The following is a 17,649-nucleotide window of genomic DNA, read 5'->3' as shown; positions in this document are numbered from 1 at the left end:
ACTCAACTGTATCCTATGCATCTTCCGCTGCACAGATTATGACTTCTCGACTAACGACCCCGACACATGGACCAGATTGGGCATTTTGTGAAATCCGAGGATCCATTGGCGGATATTTTGACAAATGCGATTTTCAGTAAAGCATTCCACAATTCACTAGATCAGTTGGGCATTGGCGACATCTATGCACCAACGTGAGGGGGAGTGTTGGCGTGACTTGTGGATATTGACTTACTTTCCTTACACACCAAGAATTCCTATTATAATTGTAATTGATTTACTTTAATTCCTGATTTCCTACTGCAAATAGATTTAGGAATTTATTATTTACTTCACATTCAGGTTTCGTTGTATTATAAATATGACCTCCTACAAGGAGAAGAATACACAGAAAATTCCCACAAACAAATATTCTCTCATAATTTTCATATTTTAGCATCATTTACCTTGAATTTGGAAGGAGTGACTACATGTAAAATCACAATATCTTGTAATTGATTTACTTTAATTCCTGATTTCCTACTGCAAATAGATTTAGGAATTTATTATTTACTTCACATTCAGGTTTCGTTGTATTATAAATATGACCTCCTACAAGGAGAAGAATACACAGAAAATTCCCACAAACAAATATTCTCTCATAATTTTCATATTTTAGCATCATTTACCTTGAATTTGGAAGGAGTGACTACATGTAAAATCACAATATCTTCCTCCAGTAGCTTGTGAGACATTGAAAACCCTCTCCATCCACCACTCAGTCCTACCTTCTCCGCAAGATATTTCGTTTCAAATTCTTCCCCATTTTCATCTTCCAGAACAATCATTGTATCTTGTTTTAGCAAATGATCACAGCAGAATTTCTTAGGAAGACCCTGCCAAACCAAACTGAGTGCATATTAATTTATCATCCCAATAGTTCATGCCTTCAGATAATTGCACAAATTGTGAAGAGAGTGAGTCAGTGAGGTTTACAAGCCAGAAACATCCAGTAACATGTGATGGGAGCATAACTTTGAGTAGGGTAGGGAACTTCGGATCTAGGCTTGCTTCAACCTCCTTTGCTCTTTGCAGAACAGAAGACTGAGCTTGGGAAGTATCATATAAGCTTTCTACTGTAGCTCTCTTCAATTTACGACTATTGGTAAAAAGATTGAGGGATGGTCTAGTGTCACTTTCTAATTATATCAAACAATTATACTAAAAGTAAAAAAAAAACAGATTAAAAAGTAAATTAAATATACTCACTGACCTTTCAGGCATCTTTGGATTAGCACTGACTACCTGTATTCAAGATTTAAAAAAAAAAATTCAGTTCATTATTTTGAAGAGAAAAGATGCTTACAAACAAGTAAAGAAATTTAATTAGGCTATTGGGTTTCCCAGGAAAAAAAAAAAACCAAAGCTTAAAACTTGAAAAGAGTAAGATTAATTTCTATGCAGATTCAATAATTTCAAACTCCATACAGTTCAAAATAGAAGAAATCAAAAATAAAAACAAAAACCCAATACAAATATGTATAAATAGAACCCATGAAAACAAAGAAAGAAAGAAAAACAGAAGAGAGCGTAGTGTTTCTCACAATGCTTTTAGTGATCTGTGACTGAGTGAGACATGAATATTTCTTGCTAAACAGCTTTTCCTTGTCCTTTGGTAGTCTTCCCCTATTGCTCTGCAAAACCATGTGTAAACAAAACAGTCACATACTCGGTTTACAAGCAAAACCATAAACATACCTGAGAGAGAAACAGGGAGATTGGACCTTGGATGGTAGTGGAGTGTCAGAGGAGTAGCTATGTTTCTGGTTTTGAAGAACAGCCATTGTTTGATTCAAATTGGTGAAAATATGGAAAGATGTAAACACGTTGAAAGAGGAGGAAGATGAAAAGACCGTTTGATTCAAATTTTGTACTTCGTTCAGACTCCCCCAGGGGCTACAAGCTTGGCCGAAACGGAGCCAATTTTCAAAAATAATAGGGGCTTTTTGGAAACAATACTAGTAACAGTAATGTTGTAGCCACTTTTAAGTTATATATACTATTCCACTTCCCCCCAAAAAAAAAAATTGCGAACAAATAGAACAAAAATCGTTTAATTTCTATTTTATGTTGGGTTTGGGTCCATTATTTCATTTTTTTTTTTAAACTTTCCTTGTGTTAGTAAATTGGTCTAGTTCTTGATTTCCAGCTCATTTACTAACATTAACAAATCAAAAGCTAGTAGGCTTCATGTTATAATCTGTAATCTAATACACAAAAAATCAAGAATTAGATTCCAAAAGAATAGTTGACCCTGTACTCATTCCTCGTCTCCCCAACTTCTCCCATTTCAAATAAATAAACATGGCCTACTCAATCTTTTCTAACACAATTGCTACAAGTAGGTCATGTAAAAGTAGTATTAGTAGGAATATAAAAATTACGACTTACAAGGGAAGGAGGAAAGTATTCCATTAACAAAATAGAGCAAATGGACCACGAAAAGTTTTAGGGTTTAGTTCAAGATGCATGTTTTTGAAGTAGTATATATACGTTGAATTGATTAAGCATCTACTTGACTTTTCTTGTTATTATTTTGTTGAGTATATATACTTTCTTGTACTTCTTTTTGTAGTGTAATGAATAAAAATATATAGTTAATTGTTTTCACCCTCGTGCCACAGACTTTTCTATTTTGCTGTCATTATTATAAATATGGATAAAGTGATATTGTTATGCCGAACATATGCAGCACACATTTTACTCTCCTTTTTTAAGCGAAAAAAATGTTATTTTTAAAAACTGTTGAGTACATGTCCCACGAGAGTAGCGCAGTTGGTTGGCAAAGATTCATGACACTTGGAACTTCTAATTTACTAGCTCCTGTCTAAAGTTTATTTGTGAAAAGATACTTTATACAGTCACATAGGTAACACGTATCAGGTATAATATTAATGAATATATTTAAGGATCCGCTCCGAATTTTCTCAAAACTCGAGACGAACTCTTTGGAATTCCTGACATCACTCCGATATCAGACCCAATCACTAAAGATCGAGACTTCCTGCTGAAATTTCGGCAGAGTCTCCCCTATAAATTGGACATTTCCCAAAAATTTCAACCTGCATAAAAACGCATTTAATATTCCCAACTGGCAGCATGCACAATATAATTTCATGCAAATTCTCATAAATGGCCTTCGGCCTTCCAATAATTCTCAAACAACTACCAAACAATTCAAATACCAAAATGACTAATATTTAGTCTGCGGCTGCGCCTAATAACCTTAGGCTGCCTACGTACCCTCCTTGAGGGATCAAGCCGCACGTAGTTCTTCCCTAAAAACCCAATTCCACACTTGGGCGATATCTTATTTCATTTATCTGTATTTCACATATTCTCCCCATACGCCGGTACAACCAACGCCACGTATGGGGCCTGTCAACACGCCGGATAACCTACGCCACGTGCGACCATGCCATATTATCATCATATCTCCCTATACGCCGGTACAACCAACGCCACGTATGGGGCCTGTCTCAACGCCGGATAACCTACGCCATGTGAGACCTGCACATCATATCACATAACTCCCCATACGCCGGTACAACCTACGCCACGTATGGGGCCTGTCCCAACGCCGGATAACCTACGCCACGCGGGACCTCAACATCATATCGCAAATCTCCCCATACGCCGGTACAACCAACGTCACGTATGGGGTCTGTCGACACGCCGGATAACCTACTCCACGTGCGACCTCAACACAATATCACATAGCTCCCCATACGCCGGTACAACCAATGCCACGTATGGGGTCTGTCTCAACGCCGGATAACCTACGCCATGTGAGACCTGAACATAATATCACAAATCTCCCCATACGCCGGTACAACCAACGCCACGTATGGGGCCTGTCCCAACGCCGGATAACCTACGCCACGCGGGACCTCAATTTCACTTGGTGGTACTTGTGGTAAATCCAACATCCGGAGAGGTACCTAAAGTAGTGCGTATAGCACTCCAAAATGACATTCTAGACTCTGTTGTACCCTTGTACAACCATATATAATTATAATTATATAAATTAATTCTAATATTGTGTAACCCTCCACAATCATCTAGCACCCGATAATCCCCCCTAGAAAGGTGAGATTACTCCGGGAGACTCACGGTCAACCAAGGGTCAAACTACTCTAACCCTGGTCAACCGGACCTGCAGAACCCACGACCTCCAATTTCCGATCCGAAAGTCTCTATGGGTTCTACCAGGTATAGGACACTTGTCCTGCAAGTTTGGTTCAGATCAGACGGTCGGATTTCTCACGATCGCACGATCTGACGGTTAATATAAAATATAAACTTTAAATTATTATTCGGAACATCCGGGGCTCCGATTCACGATCCGTGAATTCCTACACGATCCTCGAAATACCTAGATTAACATATATTAAATTTGGGACCATCCAACGGTCCAACCTATCGAACCCGGATAACGCACACTATGCGATTATCCGTTCGATAGTCAAACGACGTCCGAATTGAGATCCGCGAAATCCTACGCACTCGTGACAACCTAAGGATCTCATCGGAACACAGTGCTACTTTTTCTACAGTGCCCACGCGCCGCCGCACGCGCCGGCAGCGCGTGGGTGCCCAAAGCGATAACGCTTCGCCGGAAAATCTAAAACCACGGCTCCAAACTCCTACCCTAGGTATAACACCCTATTTGGAGCCACTTTTGTTCTTGTACCTACCCCAAAAAGTGGCCGGAAGTGGCCGAAAACAAACTCCCAAAATCGGCAGAATTTCAAATCGAACATCGACTATCCTAGGCTCAAAATTAAGGAAATCCTACCCAACCATCAGCTAGAGCATGGAAAATAGGTAGAAATCCATACCTTACTCGTCAAATTTGGAGAAGAAATGAGGGAGAACGAGCTCCTTGAATTTTGGGTTAAAACCGGTCGGATTTTTGCATTTTCCGGCGAGCACAGGTGGTTCCAGTGGCTGAGATTGGTCGGGATGGAAAGAGGAAGATGGCACGGTTCTTTTGGGACCGGTGCCACCCCGAGCGGTGGCCGGATGCGGCGGCGGCGGCCCAAAAACCGCCGCTGTGAACAGTAACAGGGGGCCTGTTCTGCGCGCAGGGGAGAGAGAGCGAAAATCTGATTTTTATAAAAAATCTCATTTCGAAATATTTACGATTGTGCCACTGGACTTCTTTTGACCATATCTCTCTCGTTACAACTCCGATTCGAGCCCACTACGTGTCTATGAACTCGTCTCAGTACGACCTATCCAAAAATATAAGTCACGGTCCCAAACTCTCTCCGGTTAAAAATATGACTAAAATACCCTTAAATAATTAAATAATTAAATAAGAGTAAAATTTGGGGAAATTTAGGGTCAGGGTGTTACAATATACACGCGTGATATAATATAAGTGAATTGATGAGATCATGTGTTACATCGAAATCTTGGTAGGTTTTTCAGTCTTTATAACCACAATATGGCTAGATATTGAAACTAGTGGCCAGACCAGATCAATCAATTATTTGTGCGTTAGATAGGAATAGCTAAATCAAGAATCACACACTAGGAAGAATGATTCCTTAAACTCAAGTAGCATGTAATAGTTCCATAAATAAGGAAAAAAGAAGACAGCATTATTGGATCTGACATAAACTTAAGCTTGTGTGTTTTTGCGTAAGAGAGGATATTGGCAATTGGTTCAATAAAAAATCTTCCATTGATAGCTGGAAATTGCAAAAGAGAGAACCACAAGGTACAACATTCCTCCCTATTTGGTAGGTAGCTTGTGATACCTCCAGTAAGGACATAATTCTATACTGAAGTTACCCAAAATCTCTGCAGTAAGACAACTGCAGGGCTCAAGCACATCATCTCCTATACAACAAAAGCACAATTATCATGAGACACGACTTTTGTTCCTCATGTAGCTTTGGCACAGTTCTGGTTCTGAACTAGAACGCTTGAGCTATAACTTACACCAAAAAAGAACCAGAGACATTGAAGTTTTCTCATCACCAAGGGGCTTTAGCCACTTCTTGGAATGTAAGTTCGAGAATTGAAGTCATATTTATGGTCTCTTTTACTTCCAAAGGATTTGCATCCAAGCTCGTCATCTCTTCTTCTGGATGGTCCTTTTCAAGTCTAGCCTCCTTCAATCTTTTTGATTCTGAAGCAAGACTTGCAAGCCGGTCCAGCCGGACACGCAGGAACCCGGAATTCATGCCTAAATCCTCAAAAGCTTTCAAAGTCTTACTCCAAGTGGAAAAATCACCTTCGGTGGTAGTAATCTTGCAGGCCCTGATGGCATCTGCAATGTTGACTGTCTCAGAAATCACTCCAGCTATCAATTTGCAGTTCAGACCCTCAAGAAGATGTTCATGAAGGAATGCGTTTTGACTGCAACAAAGCTCATAATACTTGGTCAGAATGTAATTCGAAAACTCAGAATTTATGACTAAACCATTGACGACAACGGTGAAGTTCTCCATGCATTTCACTTCTTTGAAAGTGACATCAGACTCTGCAAGTCTAAGTCCATCCATAAATTCAAAACCAAGATCTTCGCTATCATTTTCAGACTGATCTGATACCGGACCAGACTTTTCGGTTTCATATGGAATAATCTGTCCTGCATGATTTAAATTATAGAATGACATCACAGGGGGGTCAGAAAAGGTAAGAGTTATGATTGTCAAGAAATTTAGCACAAATAACTTGGTGAATTTTGAAACAACTTACCAGCATTAATCTGTTTAGTGCAAGCATCTAACCTCATAAGGCCATGAACGCAGTCCACTTCATCTAAACCATTTGATCTAACAATATACACCTAAGAAAGTAGGCAGCAAAAAATTGAGTGGTTCATATGCTTTCAGAAGTACCATCTCAAACAGTAAAATGTCTATTTTCTATGCTTGATAGCCAAGCATTAGGAATTGTTCACTAAGGACAATCAATCTTATCATTTTTTCTCTTAAAATACCCTACCTAAAGTTGAAGAAATATGACAAACTCAAAAAATCTACAATCACCAAATTACCTTTTTCGTCAAATCACAGGATAAACATGTTCATCATCGTCACAATCATAATGGCGTCCCTAGAATCTATCTTCTATATATACTTCACATTCCGAACAACTTTGATTTACAAGATTCAGTTTGCAAACTCGTCAAGTTTAATGACACTTGCAAGCCAACAATTTCAAGATATTAACAAAGGATCCACACAAAAATTTCAAGTGGTTCAATCAGTTACCTTAATTTTAAAAGGCGCCACTACATGGAAAATCACAATATCTCCCTGCAGTAGCTTGTGAGCAATTGAAAACCCTCTCCATCCACCACTCAGTCCACCCTTCTCCACAAGATATTTCGTTTCGAATTCCTTCCCATCTTCATCTTCCAAAATAATCATCGTATCTTGTTTTGGCAAATGCTGACAGCTAAATTTCTTCGGAATACTCTGCCAAATCAAAGATAGCGCATATAAATATATCATCCTAATAGTCCACGCCTTTAGATAAATGCACAGATTGTGAAGAGAGTGAGTAGGGTTTACAAGGCAGAATCCTCCAGTAACATGTGATGGCATCATAACTTTGAGCAGGACAGGGAACTTAGGATCTAGGCTTGCTTCAACCTTCTTCGCTCTTTCCATAACAGAAGACTGAGCTTGGGAACTATCATATAAGCTTTCTACCTTAACTCTTGTAATGACTCTCTTTCGTTTATGACTATTGGTAAAAAGATTGAGGGTCCAGTGTTAGTTTAAAACTAAAACAAATAAGTTTTATAAGTAAAAGCAGATTAGAAAGTAAATTAAATATACACACTGACCTTTGAGACATAATGGGATTAACATTGACTACCTGCATTCAAGAAGTTGCAAGATTTTTCAGTTAATTCAGTATCTCAATCTCAATCTATTGATAAGAAATGGAAAATTCAAAAACCTTTTTTTCTTTTTCTTTATTTTGTTTTTCATTTCAATCATCAAAACTTCAGACCATGAATATAATTGAAAACTTGTCTTCTGCAGGAAATCTGCAGTTGCTTAAAAAAGGCTCATGCTTACGAAATTTTCCAAAACTGTTTGTTCGAAAACGCTTCCTACTAAAAACCCATTCAGAAAGTTTATAACTTGAAAAGATTAATATTATTCAATAAATTTCAGACCGATGGTAATCATCAAACCATGTCGGCGTCTCCTTCAAAATCGGAAATAACAAAAACCCAATACAAAATAGTGCTTCTCACATTGCTTAAAGCCATCAGTTCGAGGCATGAAGATTTTTGCCCAAACAGCTTTTCCATTTTCATGCTCTGCAAATCATTAGTAAACAGACAGTTACATACTCAGATTACAAGCAAACCCATAAATCATATCTAAGAGAGGAAGAGAGAGTAGACCTCGGATGGTGGGTAAGAGAAGTTCCGGTTCTGATCTTGAAGAACAGCCATTGGCTCCCTCATTGCTATTGGTTATGGTCCTATGGAGGTGAAGAGCGAAGCCAGTAGGCGATGGATGTATGAGAAAGGGGAAGATGAAAAGACCGTTGCATTTCAAATCTCTTTATTTCTAAAATGGAGCCAATTTTCAAAAATACGAGGGGCAGTTTGGATATTGACACTGCGGGTACAAAGTATTCGTTTCCCCCCAGAAAAATATTTACTTAATTTACCAAAAAAGTTACCATTACTGATTGAAAATCAACTTAAAATGGCTCACCGGTTACAACTAGAATTGGGAAAAGTTATGAAAAAGGACTTTCCTTGTTGTAGCACTCTTCTCAAATAAATCTATTATATCGATGTCATCTCGATATGTCATTGTCGATATTATCCAATTATATCGATGCTATAAATAGCCTAATATAGTCTTGATATGACATAAATAAAGTATCGATATTCTATTAAAATTATCGATTTTTAACACTAATAATCCTATTTGAGAAGTTTTCACATTAGAACTTATTCCGGTGATATTTATCTTCCTGATGTTACAAGAGTACTCCAGTGTGGATCCCAATTTCAAAAGTTAAAGCAGTACTCATCCTCATGAAAAACATTGACATCAAGCTCTAGGCTGGCTAGTAACCGAAAACCAACCCATACAAAAGTTGTGTTGCATTTTAGAGGCAACAGATGCGACCAAGTGAATTGCCATGTTGCAAGAATCCTATTTCCCTGCCTTCATAAAGTTGGTGTTTATCACTTTTAATCATCTTGTAACATTACTATTTCACTCTACGTCGTTATATTTATTTTGTGTAATTATAACGCGTGTTGAGCGAAGAGATTTTGTTATAACCTGAGTACTACTAGATGCACCAACTATTACTCCAACTATTAACTGATGCAATGTGCTAGTATCCAAGAGTATTTATGACAAATTTATTTTCTTTGCAAGTGTTGGCCAAAAATTAATGTTTAGTGTTTACCCAAGAGTTCAGTCCGCAACCCACAATTGTCCATGCTGTATATCTCTATTTCGTTTCCTTGAGGGAAATAACTTCCGTGTCGCGGGTGCAATGCAACTTTATCTTAGGCTCAGATAAGGGTGCATTGAAATGATCTCTTACTTGAGTAAATGGCAAACATTCATGAAACTTGGAACTTCGAATGTTGCTCACGTCTGAATATTGTCTTCAGTAGCAGTTCATGAATCATTCAAGACTGTGTAGTGTATATCTTGTATTTGACATATGGGTCTCAGAAGAATTTGACCATATGGTATCCACAAGCTATATAACTAAGTGGCATGTGATAGCTAGAGGATGAGGGTAAAGATCCTTTGTTTAAGCTTGCACTCAAGTTAAAAGGAGAAGAAAAACAAGAAACATTTACACCCAGAAGATTCTTTGGGAAAAGAAAAATTAGCAAAGGATTTTATTATAATGCTGGGCATATGTATTACAAGTTACAACCAACTTATGTGGAATCCCTAGATCTACTTCTTCAAGAACAAAAAAAACATCTTAGCATTAGCAAGGCAAAGTGTTCTTCCAAAGCCTAAGGGTCTTTTGTGTGTGTGTGTGTGTATTTTCTTTTTCGATTCTCCAGGTCATGTCCTAAAACTATATGCCAATTGTAGCTAAAGTATATTTCTACTCACCATGGAGCATCAACCTCTTCCTGGAAGATAAACTCAAGCCTTTCGTAAATTTCTTGTAAAGCCTCTATCTTGGCATCAAAACTTACCATCATCTCTTTCAATTCCAAAAACCTTTAGTCAAGAGCTCTCATCTCCCCCCTGCACAAATTTGCTCAACTTTAGCTTCTATCCTCTTTAATTCCACAGCCTCTTCTGATCTGAAGGAGGGACTCAGAAGCCGCTCCAGTTGTGCATTTAAGAATCCAACATCCATACCCAACAGCTCAAAGGCATTTAAAGTCTTCTCCCACATTTCGTAATCAGTATGAGAGGCGGACAGCTTGCGAGCTCTAATGGCATTAGCAATGTTAGTAGTTTCAGTTATTATTTCAGCAGCCAACTTACTGTTAATACTTTTGAGGAGATGATCATGCAGAAATGAACCTCGTGAGCAGCATAGATCGTAATAGTTAGTCCTGAGCTGTTTGGAAAGCCAAGAATCTATAGTCACACCATTCACAAGAATGGTGAAATTCTCAATACTTATAACATCTTCGAAATCAGCTGCTGGTACTGGATATCTAATGCCTCCTGGAAATTTGGAGCCAAATTCCTCATTGTCTTCCTCAGTTTGATTATCTATAAGCTCAGGCTTAGTATCTAACATCAGACTTGTCTTTCGAATGTTGCCTTGGCAAACATCACTTGAAAGAGGCTTTGGATGGTTTTCCTCTGCATAATTTTTCACCAAGTTAACATTTCAAGTCTACATGCCGGGATTTCATAATTTCTGAAGGAGGGAGAGAGAGACAGAGAGAGACAGAGAGACAGAGAGAGACACAGACACAGACACAGACATAGAGACAGGGACACAGAGAGACAGAGACACAGAGAGATAGAGACAGAGAGAGAGAGAGAGAGAGACAGACAGACAGAGTATACCAAGCACTTCATGTTTGGCGCAGGCATTCAATTTCAAGAGGCTAAAAGCTGCATCTACTTCAGCTAGATTATGTCTTCCCATTATGTACACCTGTAACATTGTGTAGAGATATCAACATTATCAAGAAATTAGAACCCCATGGGGATAGAAATCAAGATAGTAGACCCTAAACCCACATGCAAGGGTAGATGGATAAGCCTCATCCTAGCAAGAAATGCAAATTAAGTGGACAAGTGGGTATTAAGAACCAAGCGGCTCTTGTAACATTTGCACACAAAAAATGTGCCCGGGAAACAACAGTGGAATACCTTAAACTTCAAAGGCCTGACCAAACGTAAAACTAAGAGATCACCAACTCGTAACTTGTGTGCAGTACAAAACTTTTTCCATCCAGCACTTAGTATCCTCTTGCCGGCAAGAAAAATAATTCTATATTTTTCCCCACTTTCGACTTCCAGGGTTAATGTTGTATTATGCAATGGTAAATGCAAATGGCAGAATTGCTTCGGCAGTGTCTGTCAAATAGAAAAATTAAGTGCATAATTAGTTATATATTTGTCCATGGCTCCAAGTCCAGTCCTTCTAAACTTGGCGCATAAGTTAAGACTTACCAGACAATTCCAAGAGGAAACATTTGAATGTATCATAGACTTAATAACGATGGGGTATTCAGCTCCAAGAATTGCCTGGATCTCCTCAACTTGGGTGCTGGCAGAAGACTTTTCATGTTCGTTAAAATTATCAAACATGGTTCTCTTCCGTTTACAGCTAGTCAGTCAATAAAACATCAACGTTAGATACTTAAAGCAATTAAGTGTTGAAGCTAATTAACAAAACATTTTAAAAAAATATACCTACCCTCCATGCTTCCGAGGATCCCCAGGAACTTTCTGTTAAAAAATCATAAGAATTTTCCCTTCAATCCTTTATTGAATTATTGAAGAAAATATTACCATCAACATTATCATCCACATAACTAGTGTATGAACAATGACATGCAGCATAATACACAGTAGCATAGATAAATGTACAAGGGCTGTATAAAAAATGTGACTAGAAGGTTTCAATTTGCAAATAACAATTCATTGGGTCAGTTTATCAAACATGTACAAGACAATAAATGGGCCTGTTCTTGGCAGGCATATTTTTGGTTTCCCATATGATTGTTTAGGCACCCAACAGAAAAGCAGACCAAGTTCAAAGAGAATGCAATACCATCTTAACATGCCAAACAGAGCAAAATGGAACATATCTTTAAAAATGCAAAAATAGAAAAGAAAAAGCAGAGCACATGGGTTCTCTGAGCTCAATATCATACTGAACATCAGAAAAATCATCTTAATCAGTGAGAAAGATGCAACCATAAACTTTTGGTGTGCAAATAAATGACAATGAAAATGGTTCTCACTCGCTTGGTCATATGGGTCGGACTTAAAGGACTTCTTCGAGTGTTGAGCACATTTTTCTTGGTCTTCCATGGCTCCCTCGGCTTTACCTGCGATTGAACAACTACCGTTGAGGAAATAAATTCACAATCTAGAGAGAGAGAGATATATATATATATATATATATATATACCGAAAGGGAAGAATGATGGGTTCTTCGGCGGCTGCGGAGAGAAAACTGGGAAACACTCAAATAGTCTTCTTCTTCTTCTTCTTCTTCTTCTTCATTTTCTTGTGGAACATACTCAGGGTCAGAGAGTTCTTCTTCCTTAACATTCATGGTGAGCATGAAGTTTTTACTGTGTTTCCACTCGTGGGTCATCGCCATTGGAATTTGACAGACACGCAGCCTCAGAGCTCTGTCACCTCACTGGTCACTCCCTTTCTTTTTCTCTTCTGTCAATAGGCATTCACTAGTGTTAGTGATATCTTGTTAAAGAAGGAACCTTTGCCTAATTGCTGGTTTTCAGACTCATAATTTCGTATTAATAATATGACAATACGGCACACCATTCTGGAAATGGTATAAGTAGGTAACTTCTCAACGCTGCACTGCATGACCATTTTTGTGTGTATAGTTTCAATTAATATTTCAGATTCATATAATTTATGTATTTCTTTCCAATTTTATTTATGACAAATTATGAAATTCGAGCTCCCTTAAAAACGAGCCATTGTTCCTGTTTTATAATATAAAATTTACATACATCTATGTTTATTGAGAAGAACTTAGCAATTGTTTTTCCTCCTATATTTACAACGATTAAATCTTACAGTCAGGATCGTTCAAGCAACGCATCTAGTAGTGTTAATTGAACGAACGATTGTGTCCGCGCTACAAAGGACCTAGAGTACATACAGACTATTATCTTATGCAAACCAGCTTTGCACCCACTCCTGGTGATATGTATCATCATCTACCACCAAGATCAGTGATCTATACATTCCGATGGTTCATCAAATGGACAAAATCCGTCTTAAACATATATAAGTGGTTATATACATGCGATTATCCCTCGTTCGTTCTGTGCACTTCATGCCAGAGGACCAACTAGTTGGAATGAGCATGCAAATAATGTACGCCGGATACCCCAGAAGGTGTCTGCAAAGGCAGACCTCACCTCCAACTCTTGGGTTGCTACCGCTAATTCTTCGTGCACCATTCTATGCCACGTAACAGATCTCCTTCAAAGGCAAACCTGTAAGAGAAGTCATAATCTCGAGCGACGAATGCTTTTGAGACCATGAGGTGGTGAATTCCTACGAGCAGAGGCAAATGGCTGCCCATTCAAAGACCCACAAAATTTGATATCCCAACCCTCGACGTTCTTAGGGACACAAACATCAAACAGGACTTGGCCGAGTACACTATGCGCACTAATGCTTGGGGGCTTGGGCAGAGAGATTGATCTTTCTTTCTGTTCATTTTGTAAGGACCCAGAGTCCCTAACATTATGATTCTCTGCCGAACTTGGCAAGAAGAAGTGGTCGCTTGGTTCCACTGCAACTCTTCTGAGGCTCTGGTTAGAATTTACAGCTACTTTCCGGAGATCACAGATTAGTTCTGATATCTCATCGTGCATGCCTTCCATGCTAGCATTTTGACCTTCAAGTTCTTGAATTCTTTGAGAAAAAACCATAGCGGCCTTCTCAAGGAAATGAGTAACAGACGACCTGTATTGTATTGGATAATGCTTATAATGACCTGAAATGAAAATAAAGTTATGTTATTTTAGTTCTTATGTGCAATAAGCATGGAAGCAAACCAAGAGTTGACAATGAGAAAAATGCTATGCACTGTTCATATATCCGATGAGTGCTTCCCAAGTTTTTTTTTTTTTCTTGCAAATCTTGGAAGACAAAACCCATCAATAACCTCTTTTTATTGACAACTCTAAAGTTATACATTATCCATTTCTGGGAACTATTTCTGCAATTTTGCAAACTCATTTTGCAGTATAATAATCTTGGCATAAAATATGCACGCTCATGTGTTTAACGGTACAAGACCCATTGAATAACAGCCTCCAAGTAAGAGAATGCAAGTCCCCAAAGTCTACTTCTCCTATTTTTTAGACTTTCTGTTTGTCCAAGATAAGATGGTGCCCACAAGGTTTCACAAAAAGTTAAGAAGATATTTACAATAATTGCTATTCAAGAGTGTTGCCTCAACACGGCATAATTTCACTCAAAAAAGAACATAGATATTTCATTAAATATAACGAATTATTATAAAAAGTACATTAAAGAACCAGTGCTAAGCTATGTTTAGAGTTTAACACATCACTGATGAGCAATATAACTTCTAAAGGTAGTGGGCAACAAAGAAATTGAAAATCTACACAGGATACTAATAACAGAGAAAGAAAAAAGCTAAAAAAGAAACAAATAAAAAGAGTTTTGAAACAAACCTAGGTGAGGGGAGCCATTCAATTTCACAAGATTGACATCTCCTCCAAGTTCTTGTAAACGTTGAGTAAAATTGTAGATAATATGATAAGGAGCCAGATCATCTTTATCAGAGCATAAAACGAGAAATGGAGCACCCAAATTCTACATGAAAAAGTAATTATTGCATTAATTAACAGAAACAAACAACAGACAACAAGTGGGTAAAGGCTAAATAAGAACTTACAACAGAGGAGAACAAAGCCTGCCAATACTCAGCGCACTGGGATTCAAACCTAGTAAGATACAAAGCATCCAGACCAGAAGCAATGCCTTTAGCTAGCCAAGAAACCAGTTTTGATGATCCAGGCATCTTTAGAATGGCTGGGTGTAGTCCATATTGAGTGCCCAGGTCACTCGTAAAATCAACTGGACCAGAATCATAGATGTGTCCGGTAATACACTTTCTGACCAATCGATATTCGGCCTTCACAAAAGTTAAAGAAACTAATAAGAATACAGTGTCTGGAATGAATCTGTTGGATCAAATGGGCATTAACAAAAAAATATAGTCCAGAAGTTTTAACTGAAATACAAAAGAAATGCATACCGGATAGAGCTGACCTTCACAAATTCCCTCAATAATCTGCATTTACATGTGCTAAAGTCATTACACAGTACCGCCATTGTAACGAAATCAGTAAAGACCAGTTAACAATTATAAATAATAAATAAAAAAATCCTGAAATAAGTTTATCAGTATCAAATACAAAATTGATTATCTATCATTTATGAAAGTTACCTGAAAAACCTTGTACATACACGCTTTTGTACCAGCAGAAAGAGCCACAAACACTACAGGGCATGGCTTAATCCTTAGCTCCTGCAAACCCAAACTACATAAGTGAATAAGTACTCAACAGATTACACTTGAGCAATATTAAAAGCTATACCGATGCCTAAGTTATCCCAGATATGAAAGATTCGTATGGAACGGGACTCCACACCATACTGAAGTTGGGTTTTTCTTTTTTTGCGTATGTGTAAAACACACACACAACTACTCAAACAGTCATTAGCCAGGCATCGCACAACAGCTCCACACTATGCATCAAATCCGAAGAAACATTGCAAACTAGTACGGAAACTGACCTCAACAAGCTCATTGAGAATAACAAAGGCGGACGACATGGCCTTTTCGGGATCGAATCTGCACATGATTTCATCATAACGGGAAAAAATTAGCTCGAAATGCAGCAAAATGAAATCAAGATCCAATCTTAAAGCCCTTCCATGAATCCCAAACCAAAATTTCTACCAATTACAAACCAACCCACGAAAGTTCCAATACACAAAGAATCCCAGGGTGTAGGACAAGGACAAATAAAAAACTTATGCATGCTGTGTTTGGCTGGTGAGAACATGTGAGAAAAGCCACTTACGCATGGAGAAAATGGGAATGGCAAACGAGAGTATTCCAACCGAGAGACGAATACAGATCCACGTAATTCTGCAAGTGTCTCTCGTGAATCGAAACCCAAGCGAAGATGACAGCGACTCCTTTTGAATCAGAGACCTCTTCCTTTCGTCCCCAGAAGATACCGCCACCACCACCACCACTGCCACTACCTCCCCCACCCCACATAACTTAGCTTCTCAGCTACTCGGGGAATTTGGAATTTTGGGAATTTTGGGGAATAATTTTTTGGAATTCTAGGGTTTTGTGGATTTGTTAGATTGCGAAATAGTGGTTGGAGAGGTGTTGGCTTGTTAGAGCCACTCGTGTTCTTGTGTGAAATCTCAAACTCTGAGAAGAGAAAACGATAGGGGCTGCTGATCATGACGCTCATGGACCATGAACCGTGGGGGTGGGGCCGCCGGCCACGTCAGATCGTTCGCACCACGCGCATTTTTGGATAAGCCCAGCCACTTTGGAAACTTGCTGGCAAATGTGGATTATGACAGAAACTCTTATGCAATTGGAATAATACTTTTTGTTATTTCTGGCTAATAATATAATGATAATAATTTTTTTACGTGTCATTATATTATTGACCAAAGATAACAAAATAGTCATATTCTCACTATAAGTTTTTTTGGTGGATTAGGTCAGTTAATCACTACAATAAGAGCATCTACAATCATATTCCTTATTTTTTAGTTAAAATTTAGCAAAAAAGACACAAAAGCTATTTTCAGAGCTCTCTATAAAATTTAAAATCATACTTTTTAGAGGGTCATAAATGCAGCATTTAATTAGAGGGAGCCGATATAACTCATTTCTCTCTCCTCAGATATAGGAGCTTCTAGAAGTCTCCATATTTTAGGAGTTAGGAGCATGGTTGGAGATGTATTTTTCAATTCCTCTCTAAAATTCGTCTAAGGAGGTAGTTTAGGGAGTCCATTATGTATGCTCTAAGAGCATTTACAATCATACTCCTTATTTTTTAGTTAAAATTTAGCTAAAAACACACAAAAGTTATTTTAGGAGCTCTCTATAAAATTTGAACTCCAATCATACTCCCTAATTTAAGGAGTCATAAATACTATAGTTATTTTTTAATTCAATATGATTGATTCATTTCTATAATATATATATATATATATTATAAAGACAAAAAAGGTCATTCAACTTAATACTTAACCATACATCTATCTACACACACATCCCCCCCCCCCCCCTCCAAAAAAATATTTATATATTATAAAGACAAAAAAGGTCATTCAACTTAATACTTAACCATACCTCTATCTACACACACGC

General features: G+C 38.0%; 3 protein-coding genes and 1 pseudogene across 3 annotated transcripts; all 4 read right to left on the bottom strand.

Moving 5' to 3' along the window:
* Window positions 1-3,115, bottom strand: part of LOC18766307 — a 6,367-nt pseudogene extending 3,252 nt beyond the window's left edge.
* On the bottom strand, window positions 5,713-8,541 carry LOC18768368 (B3 domain-containing protein Os01g0234100). The gene is made up of 7 exons (XM_007199110.2): window positions 8,426-8,541; window positions 8,273-8,338; window positions 7,853-7,884; window positions 7,575-7,749; window positions 7,272-7,478; window positions 6,754-6,844; window positions 5,713-6,643 (listed from the first exon to the last, which is right to left on the bottom strand). The coding sequence occupies exons 1-7, from the start codon at window positions 8,486-8,488 to the stop codon at window positions 6,027-6,029; spliced, it is 1,251 nt and encodes a 416-aa protein (XP_007199172.2). The 5' UTR covers window positions 8,489-8,541; the 3' UTR covers window positions 5,713-6,026.
* LOC18767988 (B3 domain-containing protein Os01g0234100) lies at window positions 9,904-12,982 on the bottom strand. The gene is made up of 7 exons (XM_020570617.1): window positions 12,631-12,982; window positions 12,461-12,547; window positions 11,911-11,942; window positions 11,664-11,820; window positions 11,361-11,567; window positions 11,052-11,142; window positions 9,904-10,841 (listed from the first exon to the last, which is right to left on the bottom strand). The coding sequence occupies exons 1-7, from the start codon at window positions 12,823-12,825 to the stop codon at window positions 10,258-10,260; spliced, it is 1,353 nt and encodes a 450-aa protein (XP_020426206.1). The 5' UTR covers window positions 12,826-12,982; the 3' UTR covers window positions 9,904-10,257.
* On the bottom strand, window positions 13,158-16,714 carry LOC18767193. Its single transcript, XM_007199879.2, has 7 exons — window positions 16,328-16,714; window positions 16,038-16,095; window positions 15,688-15,768; window positions 15,496-15,531; window positions 15,133-15,372; window positions 14,909-15,050; window positions 13,158-14,202 (listed from the first exon to the last, which is right to left on the bottom strand). The coding sequence occupies exons 1-7, from the start codon at window positions 16,528-16,530 to the stop codon at window positions 13,709-13,711; spliced, it is 1,254 nt and encodes a 417-aa protein (XP_007199941.1). The 5' UTR covers window positions 16,531-16,714; the 3' UTR covers window positions 13,158-13,708.

This window comes from Prunus persica, chromosome G8 (assembly GCF_000346465.2).
Source record: "Prunus persica cultivar Lovell chromosome G8, Prunus_persica_NCBIv2, whole genome shotgun sequence".
NCBI classification, from domain to species: Eukaryota; Viridiplantae; Streptophyta; class Magnoliopsida; order Rosales; family Rosaceae; genus Prunus; species Prunus persica.
The sequence above is the reverse complement of the archived record's forward strand: the minus strand, read 5'-3'. Positions and strand labels throughout refer to the sequence as shown.

Excerpts from the sequence above, each read along its gene's own strand:
- LOC18768368 (XM_007199110.2), bottom strand. The coding sequence starts at position 8,488 with ATGAGGGAGCCAATGGCTGTTCTTCAAGATCAGAACCGGAACTTCTCT. Across the intron at positions 6,845-7,271 it reads TGGCGCCTTTTAAAATTAAG|GTGTATATTGTTAGATCAAA; the intron begins GTAACTGATTGA and ends CTACTTTCTTAG. Across the intron at positions 6,644-6,753 it reads CACTAAACAGATTAATGCTG|GACAGATTATTCCATATGAA; the intron begins GTAAGTTGTTTC and ends TAAATCATGCAG.
- LOC18767988 (XM_020570617.1), bottom strand. The coding sequence starts at position 12,825 with ATGGCGATGACCCACGAGTGGAAACACAGTAAAAACTTCATGCTCACC. Across the intron at positions 11,821-11,910 it reads GATCCTCGGAAGCATGGAGG|CTGTAAACGGAAGAGAACCA; the intron begins GTAGGTATATTT and ends TTGACTGACTAG. Across the intron at positions 11,143-11,360 it reads TCAGGCCTTTGAAGTTTAAG|GTGTACATAATGGGAAGACA; the intron begins GTATTCCACTGT and ends ACAATGTTACAG.
- LOC18767193 (XM_007199879.2), bottom strand. The coding sequence starts at position 16,530 with ATGTGGGGTGGGGGAGGTAGTGGCAGTGGTGGTGGTGGTGGCGGTATC. Across the intron at positions 15,769-16,037 it reads TTCTCAATGAGCTTGTTGAG|GAGCTAAGGATTAAGCCATG; the intron begins GTCAGTTTCCGT and ends TTGGGTTTGCAG. Across the intron at positions 15,373-15,495 it reads GTGAAGGTCAGCTCTATCCG|GCCGAATATCGATTGGTCAG; the intron begins GTATGCATTTCT and ends ACTTTTGTGAAG.